We start from the raw sequence: 18,427 nt of genomic DNA, 5'->3' as shown, positions 1-18,427 counted from the left end.
AGAACCCTTGAGGATGAGTAACCATAATACGGTAGAATTCTTTATCAAGGTCCTGCACCTCAATAAAGGTAACTATGATGGTATGAGGCATGAGCTGGCAATGACGGACTGGGAAACATTAATGAAAGGAAGAACAGCGAACAGGCAATGGCAGGCATTCAAGGAATGGAGAGGTGAACTTCAAAAATTGTTTATTCCTATTTGGTGCAAGAGTAGAAAGGGAACTGTGGCCAAACCATGGCTTACAAGGGAAATTAGTACTAGATTTAAAGAAGAGGCACACAAATTAGCAAGCAAAAGCAAAAGACCTGAGGATTGGGAGCAGTTTAAAATTCAGCAAAAGCAGACCAAGGGGTACCTGGGGGTGCAGGTTGCCCGGGAGTGGGGGAGGGCTCCACAGGTACAACATTTCTAGTTTGGTGGGGAGAGTGAAAGCTGATTGGCAAGGTGGGATGGTTTCCCTCTGTCACTGGCGGATCGGATACAGGCGGTTAAAATGAACATGTTGCCACGATTTCTGTTTATTTTTCAATGCCTGCCGATTTTCCTGCTAAAGGAATTTTTCAGAGAGGTTAAAGGAATGATTACTTCGTTCATATGGGGAGGGAAAGTGGCCAGAGTGTGGGCGCTGGGTCAGAGGGATTGATTCCCAGTGGGTCAGATTGGAGGAGAGTTTGTGTCATGGGTCGGGATTGAAGGCACTAACAACAGCGCCCCTCCCAATGGCCCCGGGGAAATACTCAGGGAGTCCGGTAATAATAGCTTCATTAAGAATTTGGAGGCAGCTTTGTTGCTCTTTCGGCACAGAGTAAGGTCGCCAATTAATAATGATGCTCTTTAGAGTCGCCAGCTATCAAATGATACCACCACAAGGCTTTACCGGATATCGATCAAATGACCACACAACCAGTTAGTCAGTTCAAGTTCAAAGGTAGTTTATTTACACACAAGGATTACTTCGACATGCAACACAAAACACTACAAGTTAGACTACACCTAACAACTACAATAACCTACACTTAACTTCAGGGCAACCGGCCCTATGCAGATGGACAAGGCCTTTGTCCGGATCTAGCATGGCTGGGTGGAAGAAGTGGCTCTGTTTCTGCTGGGCTCATCCGTCTGGTAGCGATCATTGGTCTTGAACTTGTCTGTCTGGTTGTTATGCTGCAATTGGGTTGGCACAGGCCGGATCCAAGAGAGACCGAACACATGGCTGTGTCTCTTCTTATCCCTCTGGGATTTTGCGCACTTTGGGGTAATCCTTAACTTGGACCCAATAATTCGACAGGCTTCGATCACTGCCTTCGATTTTGGCCAATGAAGGGGCGGGTGCCTTGATAGCTGGGCTTGTCCTTAACGGTCATTGACCTTGGCTGTTTGGAATCCCTGAGTAAAGGGAATGCTGCCGATTGGTCTGTATTGGTTACCTGAGTACAGTTCTTTTGTTCTGGGGAAATGGGCCATTAGAATGCAAACGAGCGGCGGTTTCGATCATGTCTAGCTATCTGGGTTGCAAATACACACACAAGCTCTGAGTCTGTCTGAGTCCTGGGTTGGCTGTAATTCCCATGGTCCTTTGCAGGTGGCCATCTGAGATGGCTACAGTTTCGCCAACACTTCGGGTTGGGGGCAGGGTCAAGGTTAAATGCCGAGTCGGGAGAACCACAGATTTGAGCCGGGGAATTGGGATGGAAATTTTCAGAAATGGAAGGAGAAGGGGATTAAAACACTAAAAGATTTGTTTCTTAGAGGTCGGTTTGCAGGATTGAAGGAGCTAGAAGCGAAGTATGGGCTGGAGCAGGGGGAAATGTTTAGATACATGCAGGTTCGAGATTTGGCCAGAAAGGAGATACAGAGCTTCCCGGTGGAGCCGGCCTCCACATTGCTGGAGGAGGTGCTGACGACAGGGGGGCTGGAGAAGGGGGTAGTGTTGGCGGTTTACGGAGCTATTTTGGAAGAGGAGAAGGCACCACTGGAAGGGATCAAATCAAAGTGGGAGGAAGAGTTGGGAGAGGATATGGAGCAGGCGTTCTGGTGTGAGGTGCTCCGGAGAGTGAACGCCTCTACCTTGTGTGCGAAGGTGGCGTACAAAGCACACCTCACGAGGGCGAGGATGAGCCGATTCTTTGAAGGAGTAGCAGATGTGTGTGAACATTGCGGGGGGGGGGGGGGCATGTTCATATGTTTTCGTCCTGCCCAAAGCTGGAGGATTTCTGGAAGGAGGTTTTAAGGGTAATCTCTAAAGTGATGGACGTGAAACTGGACCCGGGCCCTCGGGAGGCCATATTCGGGGTGTCGGACCAGCCGGGGTTGGAACCGGGTGCGGAGGCAGATGTTATAGCCTTTGCCTTGTTGATCGCTCGAAGCCGGATCTTGATGGGTTGGAGACCTCTCCACCCTGTGCCCTGGCGTAGCAGAGGGACCTGTTGGAATTCTTGACTCTTGAGAAGGTTCAGTTGAAATGAAAATGAAATGAAAATTGCTTATTGTCACAAGTAGGCTTCAAATGAAGTTACTGTGAAAAGCCCCTAGTCTCCACATTCCGGCGCCTGTTCGGGGAGGCTGGTACGGGAATTGAACCGTGCTGCTGGCCTGCCTTGGTTTGCTTTCAAAGCCAGCTATTTAGCCCAGTGTGCTAAACCAGCCCCTGAGGGGAAGGATGGAGGGTTCTACAATTCATGGGCATTATTCATTTTGCACTTTCAAGAACTGGATAACATCGAACATTAATTTGGGGGAGGGGGGTTGCGTGTGTTAATGGTGACTATGGGTGATTCCTGATTCCTTTTTGTCACTTGTTTATGTGAACATGCGGGCTAATGTTTGGGGTTTGGTGGGAGGATGGGATCATTGTTTTTGATATGGGGATTGACATATTTGTTACTGATATTGTTTATTGTTGATGGGTGTAAATCTGGGAGAAAATGTGAAAAAGGAGGAGAATAAAAATATTTTTTTTAAAAAGCAGACCAAGGGATTGATTAAGAAGGGGAAAATACAACTTGAAAGTAAACTGGCAGGGCACATCTGGAGTATTGTGTTCAGTTTTGGTCTCCTTACCTGAGAAAGGACATATTGGCACTGGAGGGAGTGCAGAGGAGATTCACTAGGTTGATCCCAGAGTTGAGGGGATTAGATTATGACGAGAGGTTGAGTAGACTGGGACTGTACTCATTGGAGTTTAGAAGGATGCGGGGGGATCTTATTGAAACATATAAAATTATGAAGGGAATAGATAGGATAGATGCGGGCAGGTTTTTTCCACTGGTCAGGGAAAGCAGAACTAGGGGGCATAGCCTCAAAATAAGGGGAAGTAGATTTAGGACCGAGTTTAGGAGGAACTTCTTCACCCAAAGGGTTGTGAATCTCTGGAATTCCTTGCCCAGTGAAGCAGTTGAGGCTCCTTCTTTCAACGTTTTTAAGAAAAAGATAGATATCTTTCTAAAGAATAAAGGGATTCGGGGATATGGTGTACGGGCCGGAGAGTGGAGCCGAGTCCACAAAGATCAGCCATGATCTCATTGAATGGCGGAGCAGGCTCGAGGGGCCAGATGACCTACTCCTGTTCCTAGTTCTTATGTTCTTATGAACATAAAAACTGACTGTAAAAGTTTTTATAGGTATGTAAAGAGAAAAAGATTTACTAAAAACTAATGTAGGCCCCTTACAGTCAGAAATCGGGGAATTCATAACAGGAGTTTCAGTGAGGAGCTGAAGGAAATTAGTATTAGTAAAGTAATGGGTGTGGGGAAATTAATGGGATTGAAGGCGGACAAATCTCCTGGGCCTGATAATCTGCATCCAGAGTATTTAAGGAAGTGGCCCTAGAAATAGTAGATCCATTGATGTACATTTTCCAAAATTCTTTGGACTCTGGAATGGTTCCTACAGATTGGAGCACAGTGAATGAAACCCCTCTGTTCAAAAAGGGAGGTAGAGAGAAAACAGGAAACTACAGACCAGTGAGCCTAACGTCGATAGTAGGGAAGTTGCTGGAGTCCATTATCGAGGATTTCTTTGCACAGCATTTGGAAAGCAGTGGTATAATCAGACAAAGCCAGCATGGATTTATGAAAGGAAAATATGAACCATTTTCCATATCCTAGGACAGAGGCAGAGGTAGATGATGAAATTCTCATTACTTCCAAAGATCCAGCTCAGACATAGGCCAACTGAGAAACATCTCGCATTTGAGACTAAGGTCGTGGTTTACGGGGCAGCAGTGATTCCTGTGCTTCTGTATGCATTGGAGACTTGGATCATCTCAGCCTTAAAGCACTGGAGAAGTACTAGTGGTGCCTTCACAAGAATCTCCAAATCTGGTGATAAGAAAGGTAGTCCTATGGTACTGTCCTCTCCCAAGCTAACATGCCCAGCATCAAGATGCTAATCACTCAAAACCAGTTTCTCTGGGCAGAACATGTTATTCATATGCCTGACACCAGACACCCAAAGCAACTGCTCAACTGAGAACTCGACCATAACAGAAGACTCCCAGGAAGACACCAGAAACACTTTAAAGAATGTCCTCAGAACAACTTTAAACAATGTTTTCAGAACAGCCCTGAAGAGATCAAACTCATACCACGACTAATGGGAGTCCTTTGCTGGTGTGACCGACCAAACAGTGGAGGTAAGTTCAGGGTAGGCAGCGAGCACAGCAAGAGATTTTGTCACGGATACTAAGAGGTGAAGTTGAGGCATCAAACCTCCAAACACCTTGGGCAGGATTCTGTAATCCTGAGGCTAAGTGTTGACGCCGTCGTGTTTCTCAATGGCATCAACACGGCCTCCGGATCAGCAATTCTGGCACCTGCAGGGGCCCAGCACGGCACTGGAGCAGTTCACGCTGCTCCAGCAACTGATCCCGGTGTCAACAGGGCGCCGCGGGATCCACACATGCGCCGTGGCACTGGCGCCAACACGTGCATGCGCAGTGGCTTCCTTCAACGCGCCGGCCCCGACGCAACATGGCGCAGGAATACAGGGACCGTCACAGAAGTAAGGAGGCCCCCAGCCAGAGAGGCCGGCCAGCCGATCGGTGGGCCTCGATCGCGGGCCAGGCCACATCGGAGCCCCCCCCCCCACACACAGGCTGCTCCCCGACCCTTCCACGCCAAGTTCCCGCTGGTTGAGAGCAGGTGTGGATGGCGCCGGCGGGACTCGGTGTTTTACGACGGCCACATCGGCCCATCGCGGGCCGAGAATCGGCGGGCCTGCCGTGTAGAGCGGCCCCGACCGGCACCGCGCCAACCACGCTGGCGACAATGGCGCCGATTCTCCACTCTGCAGAGAATCGCATGCCAGCGTCGGGGCGGCGTGGCGTGATTCGCGCCGGTCATAGGGATTCTCCGGCCCGGCCCCGGGCTGAGAGAATCTCGCCCTGTATCTACTTAACACTTCAAACACCACTTGCACTGCATGTAAAAGAGTCTGCAAATCATAGATTGGACTTACCAGCCATCTCAGAAACCATTAGATCAGAGTGGAAACAAGTCATTCCTGATGAAGGGGAACTACCTAAGAGGAAGAAGGTGGGGAAAGAAGCTGTGACAAGGACACAAAGAGGCTACAAAAGAATATATCCAGGTTAAACAACTGGACAACTTTGTAGCAGATAGAATACTATAGCAGCACGGTAGCATTGTGGATAGCACAATTGCTTCACAGCTCCAGGGTCCCAGGTTCGATTCCGACTTGGGTTACTGTCTGTGCGGAGTCTGCACATCCTCCCCGTGTGCGTGGGTTTCCTCCGGGTGCTCCGGTTTCCTCCCACAGGCCAAAGATGTGTGGGTTAGGTGGATTGGCCATGATAAATTGCCCTTAATGTCCAAAATTGGCCTTAGTGTTGGGTGGGGTTACTGGGTTATGGGGATAGGGTGGAGGTGTGGACCTTGGGTAGGGTGCTCTTTCCAAGAGCCGGTGCAGACTTGATGGGCTGAATGGCCTCCTTCTGCACTGTAAATTCTATGATCTATGATCTATATGTAGAAATATAAAGTTCTCTGCTTTGAGCGGAAAATTGAAAGGCAAAATATTTTTTTTAATGGTGAGGAATTGAGTAATTGAGGACGGCACGGTGGCACAGTGCTTGGTAGTCTGTTGCTTCACAGCGGCAGCGACCCAGGTTCGATTTCCACTTGGGTCACTGTCTGTTCGGAGTCTGCATGTTCTCCCTGTGTCTGCATGAGTTTCCTCCCACAAATCCCAAAAGACGTGCTTGTTAGGTGAATTGAACAACCTGAATTCTCCCTCTGTGACCCGACCAGGCGCCGGAGTGTGGCGACTAGGGGCTTTTCACAGTAACTTCATTGTAGTATTACTGTAAGCCTACTTGTGACAATAAAGATTATTAGAATGTTTGCATTCAGTTTGGCACACAAATCACAGAAAGTTATCCTGTAGGTAAAGGAATAATTAGGAATGAGTGTCAGCTCAGGTAGGAAAAGCGCGGTGTAGACCACGATCTCCATTGCTGGCTTTTCCCACCATATATTTTGACACTTCGGCAAAACAAATCCTGGAGGTGGTTCCATGACATCGCGCTGGCGGCGAGGGCTGATTCAGAGCCCTCCTGCCAGCCCCTGACAAATAAGAAGGATGCCAGGATCTAAAAAAAATATAAGAATTCCCCCCATGGACATGGAACACCTCTTTCTCTCTCTCACCCCTCCCACCCCCCACCCCTGTCCACAACAACCCCAAATCTCCTCCAAAACCTAGGACTTGGCTCCTCACTCTGCAACTGGATCCTCGAATTTCTGACCCACAGACCACAATCAGTAAGAATAAACAACAACACCTCCTCCACAATAGTCCTCAATACCGGGGCCCCGCAAGGCTGCGTACTTAGCCCCCTACTCTACTCCCTGTGCACACACAACTGCGTGGCAAAATTTGGTTCCAACTCCATCTGCAAGTTTGCTGATGATACGGCCATAGTGGGCCGGATCTCGAATAACAACGAATCAGAATACAGGAGGGAGATAGAGAACGTAGTGGAGTGGTGCAGCAACAACAATCTCTCCCTCAATGCCAGCAAAACTAAAGAGCTGGTCATTGACTTCAGGAAGCAAAGTACTGGACACACCCCTGTCAGCATCAACGGGGCCGAGATGGAGATGGTTAGCAGTTTCAAATTCCTAGGGGTACACATCACCAAAAATCTGTCCTGGTCTACCCATGTTGACGCTACCACCAAGAAAACACAACAGCACCTATACTTCCTCAGGAAACTACGGAAACTCGGCATGTCCACATTAACTCTTACCAACTTTTACAGATGCAGCATAAAAAGCATCCTATCTGGCTGCATCACAGCCTGGTATGGCAACTGCTCGGCCCAGAACCGCAAGAAACTTCAGAGAGTTGTGAATACAACCCAATCTATTGCACAAACCTGCCTCCCATCCATTGACTCCATCTACACCTCCCGTTGCCTGGGAAAGCGGGCAGCATAATCAAAGACCCCTCCCACCCAGCTTACTCACTCTTCCAACTTCTCCCATCGGGCAAGAGATACAGAAGTCTGAGAACACGCACGAACAGACTCAAAACAGCTTTTTCCCTGCTGTTTCCAGACCCCTAAACGACCCTCTTATGGACTGACCTCATTAACACTACACCTCTGTATGCTTCATCAGATGCCAGTGCTTATGTAGTTACATTGTGTACCTTGTGTTGCCCTATTATGTATTTTCTTTTATTTCCCTTTCTTCCCATGTACTTAATGATCTGTTGAGCTGCTCGCAGAAAAATACTTTTCACTGTACCTCGGTACACGTGACAATAAACAAATCCAATACAATCCAATGGAAGTCCCACCCGCAGCTAGCACCCAGGCCCAGCCAGGCTACTACATAGGCATGACCTTCTACCCATTATGGGTTGTACTTACCTGTGCGCCCCTGGTGGGTTCTGTTCACCAGTTCCCCATTTATAAAAAGCAACAAGACAAGCTTGGAAGAAAATCCACGTGGGTATGTGGGCACAGAGTGGCAATCCAATGCTGACTACCTCTCTGGAGAAATTGTAACCCATTGGTGACTCTTAAACTAGATTCTCAAAAGCTAACTTTCAAAGACTGAAATTCAAGATGGCTTCCAGGGACCATCAGACACCTCTGGGGATTACAAACTCACAACCTCCTGGTTCCCCAGCATCACATTTAGGGGGTAGCCTAATGGTGGCTGGGGAATCCCTCCAGGAGCTTCCTAGGTAAGGGTTTACCCAGCAATTGTCCAGTAGTGCTAACTTCCTCTGGACAATTGCACTGGGCTGGGAATTATTTGACAGACGCGTTTTAAACGGCTAACTGCGGATGGCTGTGCCAGTTCTACCCTGAACGTTGCTCTGAAAAGTTAGAAGGAAGAAAATCATTTCTAACCCCAGAGTAACTATTTACTAAACCAAGACCCAGCCTCACATGCCATACACGATTCCCCAGGGCACCCACCCACAATCTGACCCACCCACCCCCACCTTAATATTGTCTGTAGTACTGACAGAAGCTGTCATTGTACATGTTACATTGTATATGTTGTGTTGCCCTATTATGTATTTTCTTTTATTCCCTTTTCTTCTCATGTACTTAATGATCTGTTGAGCTACTCGCAGAAAAATACTTTTCACTGTACCTCGGTACACATGACAATAAACAAATCCAATCCAATCCATGGCAGAATGGGTCTCCTGAGCCACACCAGATGATGATTAACACAGTATTGACCACCGTGACACAAACCATCGTCTCATTGGAAGGCTGCCAATGAATGAATGAATGAATGCAATTATGAAAGCAAATAATGTGCTCCTGTTATTACAAAAAGCATTAGAGTAAATAAGTTTTACTGTAATTATTGGTGAGACCACATCTGGAGTGCTGTGCACAGTTGGCCACCTTACAAATGGACTTTGTTGTACTTGCTCAGAGGGAGTGCAAGTAAGGTTCATCAGGCTGATTACTTGGATAAGTAATATATTTATAACTTTAATGTAGAAACATGCAAGGTATTTCACAGATGTAGTCCATAAAAGAAAGTAAACAAGAGGTGAACAAAAGCCCGGTCTAAGAGGTAGGTTTTATTTCCAAGAGTCAACAAAATTGTCAATTGGTTCTGTTAATTGTGTTTCCAAATCATGTGGAAATTGTGTTCCACCACCACTAATGTGTTTGATGAATGCTGTTGTTTAATATTTCCCGTACTTTTGTGTTGCGTTTTTTTTCCAATTCTGAGTAACAAAACAATGTGAAAAGTTGCCTTTTTCAAACATGAAGAATGTTCAATTGAAAATGGTCCTTACCCAGCTGTTGTATCAGTAATAACTCCACAAAGCAGATCTGAATAGTGACTGAAAATCAATATTACAAGCATAAGATAAAAGCAAAATACTGTGGATGCTGGAAATCTGAAATAAAAACAGGGAATGCTGGGAAAGCTCAGCAGGTCTGGCAGCATCTACGGAGAGAGAAACAAAGTCCACGTTTTGAGTCCATGTGACTCTTCAGAACATAAATGCCAGCACGGTAAATTGTACCATTCACACCAATGACATAGAGATTTTAGTTAGGATCTGAATATGGAGATTATGCTAATATCTTAGAATTTCTAAGGGTCTTAAATAATGTTCTTTATCCATTCCCTCAATTTTTTAAGTTAGTTCATGGAATGTGGGCATTGCTGTCCAGGCTAACATTTATTGCCCATCACTAATTGCCTTGGAGAAAGTGTTGGTGAGCCACTTTCTTGAACTGCTGAAATCCACGTGGTGTAGGTAACCCTGCTGCTAGGAAATAAGTTCCAGGATTTTGACCTAGAGACAGTAAAGGAATGGCAACAGAGTTCCAAGTCATGATGGGGGTGTGGCGTGGAAGGGAACTTCCAGGTGGTCTGTTCTCCTGCATCTCCTGCCCTTGTCCTTCCAAATGGTACAGGCCATGGATTTGGAAGGTGCGATCAAAGGAACCTTGGTGAGTTGCGCAGTGCTTCTTGTAGATAATACACACTGCTGCCACTGTGCATCAGTTATGGAGGGAGCGAATATTGAAAGTGGTGGATGGGGTACTAGTCAAGGGTAATACTTTCCCTGGATGGTGTCAAGCTTCCTACCTACAGACAGCAGAAATCCAATTTGTCTCAAAACAGATGTCAACTCCTTGGGGGAAATGGTAGCATCGCGGTAATGACAATGGATTATTAATCCAGAGGGCCAGGCTCTGGGATACAGGTCCAAAGATTCACCAAAATGTTACCTGGAATGGAACAATTAAGTTATAACGAGAGGTTGGATAGGTTTGGGTTGTTTTCTCTGGAGTAGAGAAGACTGAAGGTGACCTGAGGTGGGATGCCTCACATCCTTTAAAAAGTACCTGGATGAGTACTTGGCACACCATAACGTTCAAGGCTATGGGCCAAGTGCTGGCAAGTGGGATTAGGTGGGCAGGTCAGGTGTATCGGTGTAGACTCAATGGGCCGAAGGGCCTCTTCTGCACTGTAGTATTCTGTTATTCTGTAATGGTGACCACGGGTGACATGGTTAGCATGCTGCCTCATAGCGCCAAGGACCGGGGTTTGAACCCAGCCCAAGGTCATTGCCGTATGGAGTTGGCACATTCGCCCCTTGTCCGCATGGGTTTCACCCCCCACAACCCTAGAATGAGTAGGGTAGGTGAATTGGCCACGCTAAATTGCCCCTTAATTGGAATTTTTTTTTAAAAAGCAATGCTGACCACAAAACTATCATCGATTGTTGTAAAAACCCATCTGGTTTACTAATGCCTTTAGGAAAGGAAATCTGCCACCCATACCTGGTCTGGCTTACATGTGACTCCAGATCCACAGCAATGCCCTCGTAAATGCCCTCTAAAATGGCCCGAGCAAGATACTCGAGAAGGGATGTGCAACAAATGCTGGCCTTGACATTGATGTCAACATCCAATGAAAGAATAATTGTTTAAAAGAATCAGATTTCCTAATGTGAATTAAAAATATACATTATAACAATGCTGAAATATTTATTAATTTAATATTTGTGTTATTAAAAGAAGGAATGTAGGTTGAGGCATCGTGACTGGCTGTGAAATGGTGACTGAACCAAACCAGTTTTAGTGTGCATTTACCAGGATTTAGCTGTGTCTATCAGCATTATCTTTGCATCATTTATCAAGGAAAGATGAGTTAAACAGCAGGCTGAACCATTTTTATTCTTTGCAAGTTAAACTATGTTTGTCTATTTGCAGGGCTCCTCGTGCTAAGGGATCTGGGGATCCATGTGGAACGCTACATTGCATCGGAGGTCTGTGATGATTCCATCACAGTGGGAATGGTCCGACACCAAGGGAAGATCATGTATGTGGGAGATGTTCGAAATGTTACTCGCAAACATGTACGTGAATACCTTTGAAATTGATTCCATGCACCAGAAAATTAATATTTGTTAACAGAGAGATATGGTTTTACAAGTATTTGAATAATGTTCTATTTTTTTAATTATCTGATCCATTTTGCCGCTTTTTATTTTTAAGATACCTATTTTTAACAAAGTTTGACACCTAACAAGGAGATACTAGGACAAAAGCAAAGTACTGGGGTTGCTGGAAGTTTGAAAACAGAAAATGCTGGGACTATTCAGCATCTGTTGAGCTAGAAACAGAGTCAAATGGTCAAATCTGAAATGTTAACTCAGTTTTTCTCTGACCACAAATACTCCCAGTCCTTTTTTAAAAAAATATATTTTATTCAAAATTTTGTGGCCAAACATAACAGTACATAGTTTTTCTTTTGAACAACAACAAAGCAACATAAATAACCGTGGCCAATTTTAAACAAATAAATAAGTAATATATAAACAAAAGCAAAAACAAAACCAAGTGCCAACTGCCTTGTCAAAAATAGTTACTCTCCAAAGATACAATCTAACAATCCAATATATTACAAGTGTCTATACATATACATTGACATCCCTGAGAGTCCGTCCGGTTCCTCCCCTGCTGCTGTTGTCTCCTTCTTTTCCATTCCCTCTATCTTTCTGTGAGGTAGTCGACGAACGGTTGCCACCGCCTGGTGAACCCTTGAGCCGAACCTCTTAATACGAACTTGATCCGCTCTAACTTGATAAACCCTGCCATGTTGTTTATCCAGGTCTCCACACCCGGGGGTTTGGCTTCCTTCCACATTAACAATATCCTGCGCCGGGCTACTAGGGACGCAAAGGCCAAAACATCAGCCTCTCTCGCCTCCCGGCTCTTCTGCAACCCCGAATATAGCCAACCCCCAGCTTGGTTCGACCTGGACCCCCACCACCTTCGAAAGCACCTTTGCCACCCCCACCCAGAACCCGTGTAGTGCCGGGCATGACCAGAACATGTGGGTGTGATTCGCTGGGCTTCTCGAGCATCTCCCACACCTATCCTCTATCCCGAAAAATCTACTGAGCCGTGCTCCAGTCATATGCGCCCTGTGTAGAACCTTGAATTGTATCAGGCTTAGCCTGGCACACGAGGACGATGAGTTTACCCTACGTTGGGATTCAGCCCACAGCCCCTCCTCAATCTCCTCCCCCAGCTCTTCTTCCCATTTCCCTTTCAGCTCATCTACCATGATCTCCCCCTCGTCCTTCATTTCCCTATATATGTCCGACACCTTACCATCCCCCACCCATGTCTCTGAGATCACTCTGTCCTGCACCTCCTGCGTCGGGAGCTGCGGAAATTCCCTCACCTGTTGCCTCGCGAAAGCCCTCAGTTGCATATACCGAAATGCATTCCCTTGGGCAACCCATATTTTTCCGTCAGCGCACCCAGACTCGCAAACGTCCCATCTACGAACAGATCTCTCAATTGTACTACCCCAGCTCTTTGCCATGCTCCAAATCCCCCATCCATTCTCCCCGGAACAAACCTATGGTTATTTCTTATCAGGGACCGCACCGAGGCTCCCGCCTTTCCCCTATGCCGTCTCCACTGCCCCCAAATTTTCAATGTAGCCACCACCACCGGGCTTGTGATGTATTTCTTCGGTGAGAACGGCAACAGTGCCGTCACCATTGCTTGTAGGCTAGTCCCCCTGCAGGATGCCCACTCCAATCTCTTCCACGCCGCTCCCTCCCCTTCTCCCATCCACTTACACACCATTGAAACATTGGCGGCCCAGTAATAGTCATTTAGGCTCGGTAGTGCCAACCCCCCACTGTCCCTATTACGCTGCAAAAATCTCCTCCTCACTCTCGGGGTCTTCCCGGCCCACACAAAACTCATAATACTCTTCTCGATTCTCTTGAAAAAAGCCTTCGTGACCATCACCGGGAGGCACTGGAACACAAAAAGGAATCTCGGGAGGACCACCATTTTAACCGCCTGCACCCTACCTGCCAGTGACAGGGACACCATGTCCCATCTCTTAAAGTCCTCCTCCATCTGTTCCACCAACCGCGTTAAATTAAGCATGTGTAATGTACACCAATTCTTGGCTATCTGGATCCCCAAGTACCGGAAGTCCCTTGTTACCTTCCTCAACGGTAAATCCTCTATTTCCCTGCTCTGCTCCCCTGGATGCACCACGAACAACTCACTTTTCCCCATGTTCAATTTATACCCTGAAAAATCCCCAAACTCCCCAAGTATCCGCATTATCTCTGGCATCCCCTCCGCCGGGTCCGCCACATACAACAACAAATCATCCGCATACAGAGATACCCGGTGTTCTTCTCCTCCCCTGAGTACTCCCCTCCACTTCCTGGAACCCCTCAATGCTATGGCCAGGGGCTCAATCGCCAGTGAAAACAATAACGGGGACAGAGGACATCCCTGCCTCGTCCCTCTATGGAGCCAAAAATAATCAGACCCCCGTCCATTCGTGACCACGCTCGCCATCGGGGCCCTATACAGCAACTGTACCCATCTGATATACCCATCTCCAAAGCCAAATCTCCTCAGCACCTCCCACAAATAATCCCACTCCACTCTATCAAATGCTTTCTCGGCATCCATCGCCACCACTATCTCCGCTTCCCCCTCTGGTGGGGGCATCATCATTACCCCTAGCAGCCTCCGTATATTTGTGTTCAGCTGTCTCCCCTTCACAAACCCAGTTTGGTCCTCATGAACCACCCCCGGGACACAATCCTCTATCCTCGTTGCCATTACCTTGGCCAGAATCTTAGCATCCACATTCAGGAGGGAAATGGGCCTATAGGACCCGCATTGCAGCGGGTCTTTTTCCTTCTTTAGGAGGAGCGATATCGTTGCCTCTGACATAGTCGGGGGCAGCTGTCCCCTTTCCCTAGCCTCATTAAAGGTTCTCATCAGTAGCGGGGCCAGCAAGTCCATATATTTCCTATAAAATTCCACTGGGAATCCGTCTGGTCCCGGGGCCTTCCCCGCCTGCATGCTTCCAATCCCTTTCACTACTTCCTCCGTCTCAATCTGCGCTCCCAGTCCCGCCCTCTCCTGCTCCTCCACCTTAGGAAATTCCAGCTGATCCAGAAAGCACATCATTCTCTCCTTGCCTTCCGGGGTCTGAGCTTCATATAATCTTTCATAAAATGCCTTGAACACTCCATTCACTCTCTCCGCTCCTCGCTCCATCTCTCCCTCCTCATCTCTCACCCCCCCTATCTCCCTCGCTGCTCCCCTTTCCCTCAGTTGGTGGGCCAGCAACCTGCTCGCCTTCTCCCCATATTCGTACTGTACACCCTGTGCCTTCCTCCATTGTGCCTCTACATTACCCGTAGTCAACAAGTCAAATTCTACATGTAGCCTTTGCCTTTCCCTGTACAGTCCCTCCTCCGGTGCCTCCGCATAGTGCCTGTCCACCCTCAAAAGTTATTTCAGAAACCGCTTCCTTTCCCTACCCTCCTGCTTTCCTTTATGTGCCCTGATAGATATCAGCTCCACTCTAACCACAGCCTTCAACGCCTCCCAGACCACTCCTACCTGAACCTCCCCATTGTCATTGAGTTCCAAGTACCTTTCAATACACCCCCTCACCCTTAAACACACCCCCTCATCTGCCAATAATCCCATGTCCATTCTCCAGGGTGGGTGCTGTTCTTTTTCCTCCCCTATCTCCAGGTCCACCCAATGTGGAGCGTGGTCCGAAATAGCTATAGCCGTGTACTCCGTCCCCGTCACCTTCGGGATCAGTGCCCTTCCCAAAACAAAAAAGTCTATCCGTGAATAGACTTTGTGGACATAGGAGAAAAACGAAAACTCCTTACTCCTAGGTCTACTAAATCTCCAGGGGTCTACTCCTCCCATCTGCTCCATAAAGTCCTTGAGCACCCCTAGCTGCAGCCGGCCTCCTCCCGGTCCTGGACCTCGATCTGTCCAGCCCTGGGTCCAGCACCGTATTAAAATCTCCACCCATTACCAACTTTCCTGCCTCTAGGTCCGGGAAGCGTCCCAACATACGCCTCATAAAATTGGCATCATCCCAGTTCGGGGCATATACGTTCACTAAAACCACCGCCTCCACTTGCAATCTGCCACTCACCATCACGTATCTGCCCCCACTATCCGCCACTATGGTCTTTGCCTCAAACATTACCCGCTTCCCCACCAATATAGCCACCCCCCTGTTTTTTGCGTCTAGCCCCGAATGAAACACCTGCCCCACCCATCCTTTGCGAAGTCTGACCTGGCCTATCAGTTTCAGATGCGTCTCCTGCAGCATAACCACATTTGCCTTAAGTTTTTTTAGGTGTGCGAGTACCCGTGTCCTCTTAATCGGCCCGTTCAGCCCTCTTACATTCCACGTGATCAGCCGGGTTGGGGGGCTCTTTACCTCCCCCCCTTGTCGACTAGCCATCTCCTTTTTCAATCCAGCTCCTCATCCGGTTCCCATGTAGCCGTATCTCCCCCCAATGGTGCCCTCCCGCCCCGACCACCCCACCCCATACCAGCTCCCCCTTCTCCCCAGCAGCAGCAACCCAGTTAACCCCCCCCCTCCCCCCCCCCCCCCCCGCTAGATCCCTTTCTAGCGTAATTGCACCCCCCATGTTGCTCCCAGAAGTCAGCAAACTCTGGCCGACCTCGGCTGCCCCCCGTGACCTCAGCTCCCACTGTGCGAGGCCCCCTCCTTCCTGCTTCCCTGTTCCCACCATGATTACCATAGCGCGGGAACAAAGCCATTTGGCCCCGCCCCCAATGGCCGGCGCTCCCAGCTCCTCAGCCTCCCTCCCCCCCTCCCCCACGACATGGGGAAGAGAGAAAAGTTACAGGGTTGCAGGATTAACAATTTGGGAAATCATCTCTTCCCCCATTTCCCCCCCCTTCACCCCACGTAATCACCCCACCACTTTGTCCCAAACGTTCTTTTTCTAGCCCGCTTATTCCAGTTTCTCCTCGACAATAAATCTCCACGCCTCTTCTGCCGTTTCAAAGTAGTGGTGTTTCCCTTGGTGTGTGACCCACAGTCTTGCCGGTTGCAGCATTCCAAATTTAACCTTCCTTTTGTGCAGCACCGCCTTGGCCCGATTATAGCTTGCCCTCCTTCTCGCCACCTCCGCACTCCAATCTTGATATACGCGGATCACCGCGTTCTCCCACCTACTGCTCCGGGTTTTCTTTGCCCATCTGAGGACCATCTCTCTGTCCTTATATCGGAGAAATCTCACCACTATGGCTCGAGGAATTTCTCCAGCCCTCGGTCTTCACGCCATAACTCGATAGGCTCCCTCCACCTCCAACGGGCCCGTCGGGGCCTCCGATCCCATTAACGAGTGAAGCATCGTGCTCACATATGCCCCGACGTCCGCCCCTTCTGCACCTTCGGTAAGACCAAGAATCCTTAAATTCTTCCTCCTCGCATTATTCTCCAGCACCTCCAGCCTTTCCACACACCTTTTGTGTTGTGCCTCGTGCATCTCTGTCTTCACCACCAGGCCCTGTATTTCGTCCTCATTCTCAGCAGCCTTTGCCTTCACGACCCGAAGCTCCTGCTCCTGGGTCTTTTGCTCCTCCTTTAGCCCTTCAATCGCCTGTAATATCGGGGCCATCAGCTCCTTCTTCATCTCCTTTTTAAGTACTTCCACGCAGCGCCGCAGGAACTCTTGTTTGTCAGGGCCCCATATTAAACTGCCACCTTCCGACGCCATCTTGCTTTGTGCTTGCCTTCCTGGCCGCTGCTCTAGAGGATCCACCGCAATCCGGCCACTTTCCTCTCCTTTTTCCATCCGTGTCCAGGGGGGATTCCCTTCTGGTTTACCGCACAGTGTTTTTAGCCGTTAAAATGGCCGTTGGGGCTCCTATTAAGAGCCCAAAAGTCCGTTCCACCGGGAGCTGCCGAAACATGCGACTTAGCTGGTCATCGCCGCACCCGGAAGTCCACTCCCAGTCCTATTGAGATGTTAGGACAGTTAGCCAAAAGCTAAGTCAAAGAGGTAGTTGTTAAGGAACATTGTAAAGGAGACAAAGAACAAAGAAATGTACAGCACAGGAACCGGCCCTCCAAGCCCGTGCCGACCATGCTGCCCGACTAAAGTACAATCTTCTACACTTCCTGGGTCCGTATCCCTCTATTCCCATCCTATTCATGTATTTGTCAAGATGCCCCTTAAATGTCACTATCGTCCCTGCTTCCACCACCTCCTCCAATAGCGAGTTCCAGGCACCCACTACCCTCTGCGTACAAAACTTGCCTCGTACATCTACTCTAAACCTTGCCCCTCTCACCTTAAACCTATGCCCCCTAGTAATTGACCCCTCTACCCCGGGGAAAAGCCTCTGACTATCCACTCTGTCTATGCCCCTCATAATTTTGTAGACCTCTATCAGGTCGCCCCTCAACTTCCTTCGTTCCAGTGAGAACAAACCGAGTTTATTCAACCGCTCCTCATAGCTAATGCCCTCCATACCAGGCAACATTCTGGTAAATCTCTTCTGCACCATCTCTAAAGCCTCCACATCCTTCTGGTAGTGTGGCAACCAGAATTGAAAACTATACTCCAAGTGTGGCCTAACTAAAGTGTGGCCTAACCGGCGGGACAAGGGAGATCTGGTCCCAGATTTTAACGCCAGCCACCTATAAGTACTCTCTATTCCTGTTCATTTGAAGTTTTTTTACCCACAAAATAAAATTACCCACAATTCAAATTGAGCATATTAATTATAACAGTAATTGTCCTTCTGTATTTGAGAAAAATCAATTTTACTCATCATTCAGACGAGGTGGCTCTAAATTTAAAAAAAGCAAAACTTTAGGGCAAAATTTACCAGCTGTTCTCACCGGCGGGTTATTCCCGTCCCGCCAACGGCGCACGGGTTTCCCAGCGAATGGCGGTGCAGTCAACTGGAAATCCCGAGGCGGGTTGCTCGGTAAGTCCGACCCTTAGTCTCCAAATCTAAAATAATCAATCTTATTTCAAATTAGATCTATTTAGCTTTCAAATTTAATTTCAAACGCATTCTCTCTCGGCTGTTTTTTCA

General features: G+C 48.1%; 1 protein-coding gene across 13 annotated transcripts in view; it reads left to right on the top strand.

Moving 5' to 3' along the window:
• The window catches only part of dnmt3ab (DNA (cytosine-5-)-methyltransferase 3 alpha b), an 846,991-nt gene that overhangs the window by 691,812 nt on the left and 136,752 nt on the right, over nucleotides 1-18,427 (top strand). For all 13 annotated transcript variants that reach the window (XM_072498950.1, XM_072498942.1, XM_072498948.1 and 10 more), the window contains one exon: nucleotides 11,243-11,388. In XM_072498950.1, coding sequence (XP_072355051.1) covers nucleotides 11,243-11,388 — 146 coding nt within the window. The remainder of the gene's footprint in view (nucleotides 1-11,242; nucleotides 11,389-18,427) is intronic.

The sequence above is a fragment of the Scyliorhinus torazame genome, chromosome 4 (genome assembly GCF_047496885.1).
Source record: "Scyliorhinus torazame isolate Kashiwa2021f chromosome 4, sScyTor2.1, whole genome shotgun sequence".
Lineage (NCBI taxonomy): Eukaryota > Metazoa > Chordata > Chondrichthyes > Carcharhiniformes > Scyliorhinidae > Scyliorhinus > Scyliorhinus torazame.
Note: the sequence above shows the minus strand (reverse complement) of the source record. Positions and strands in the feature narration are given on the sequence as shown.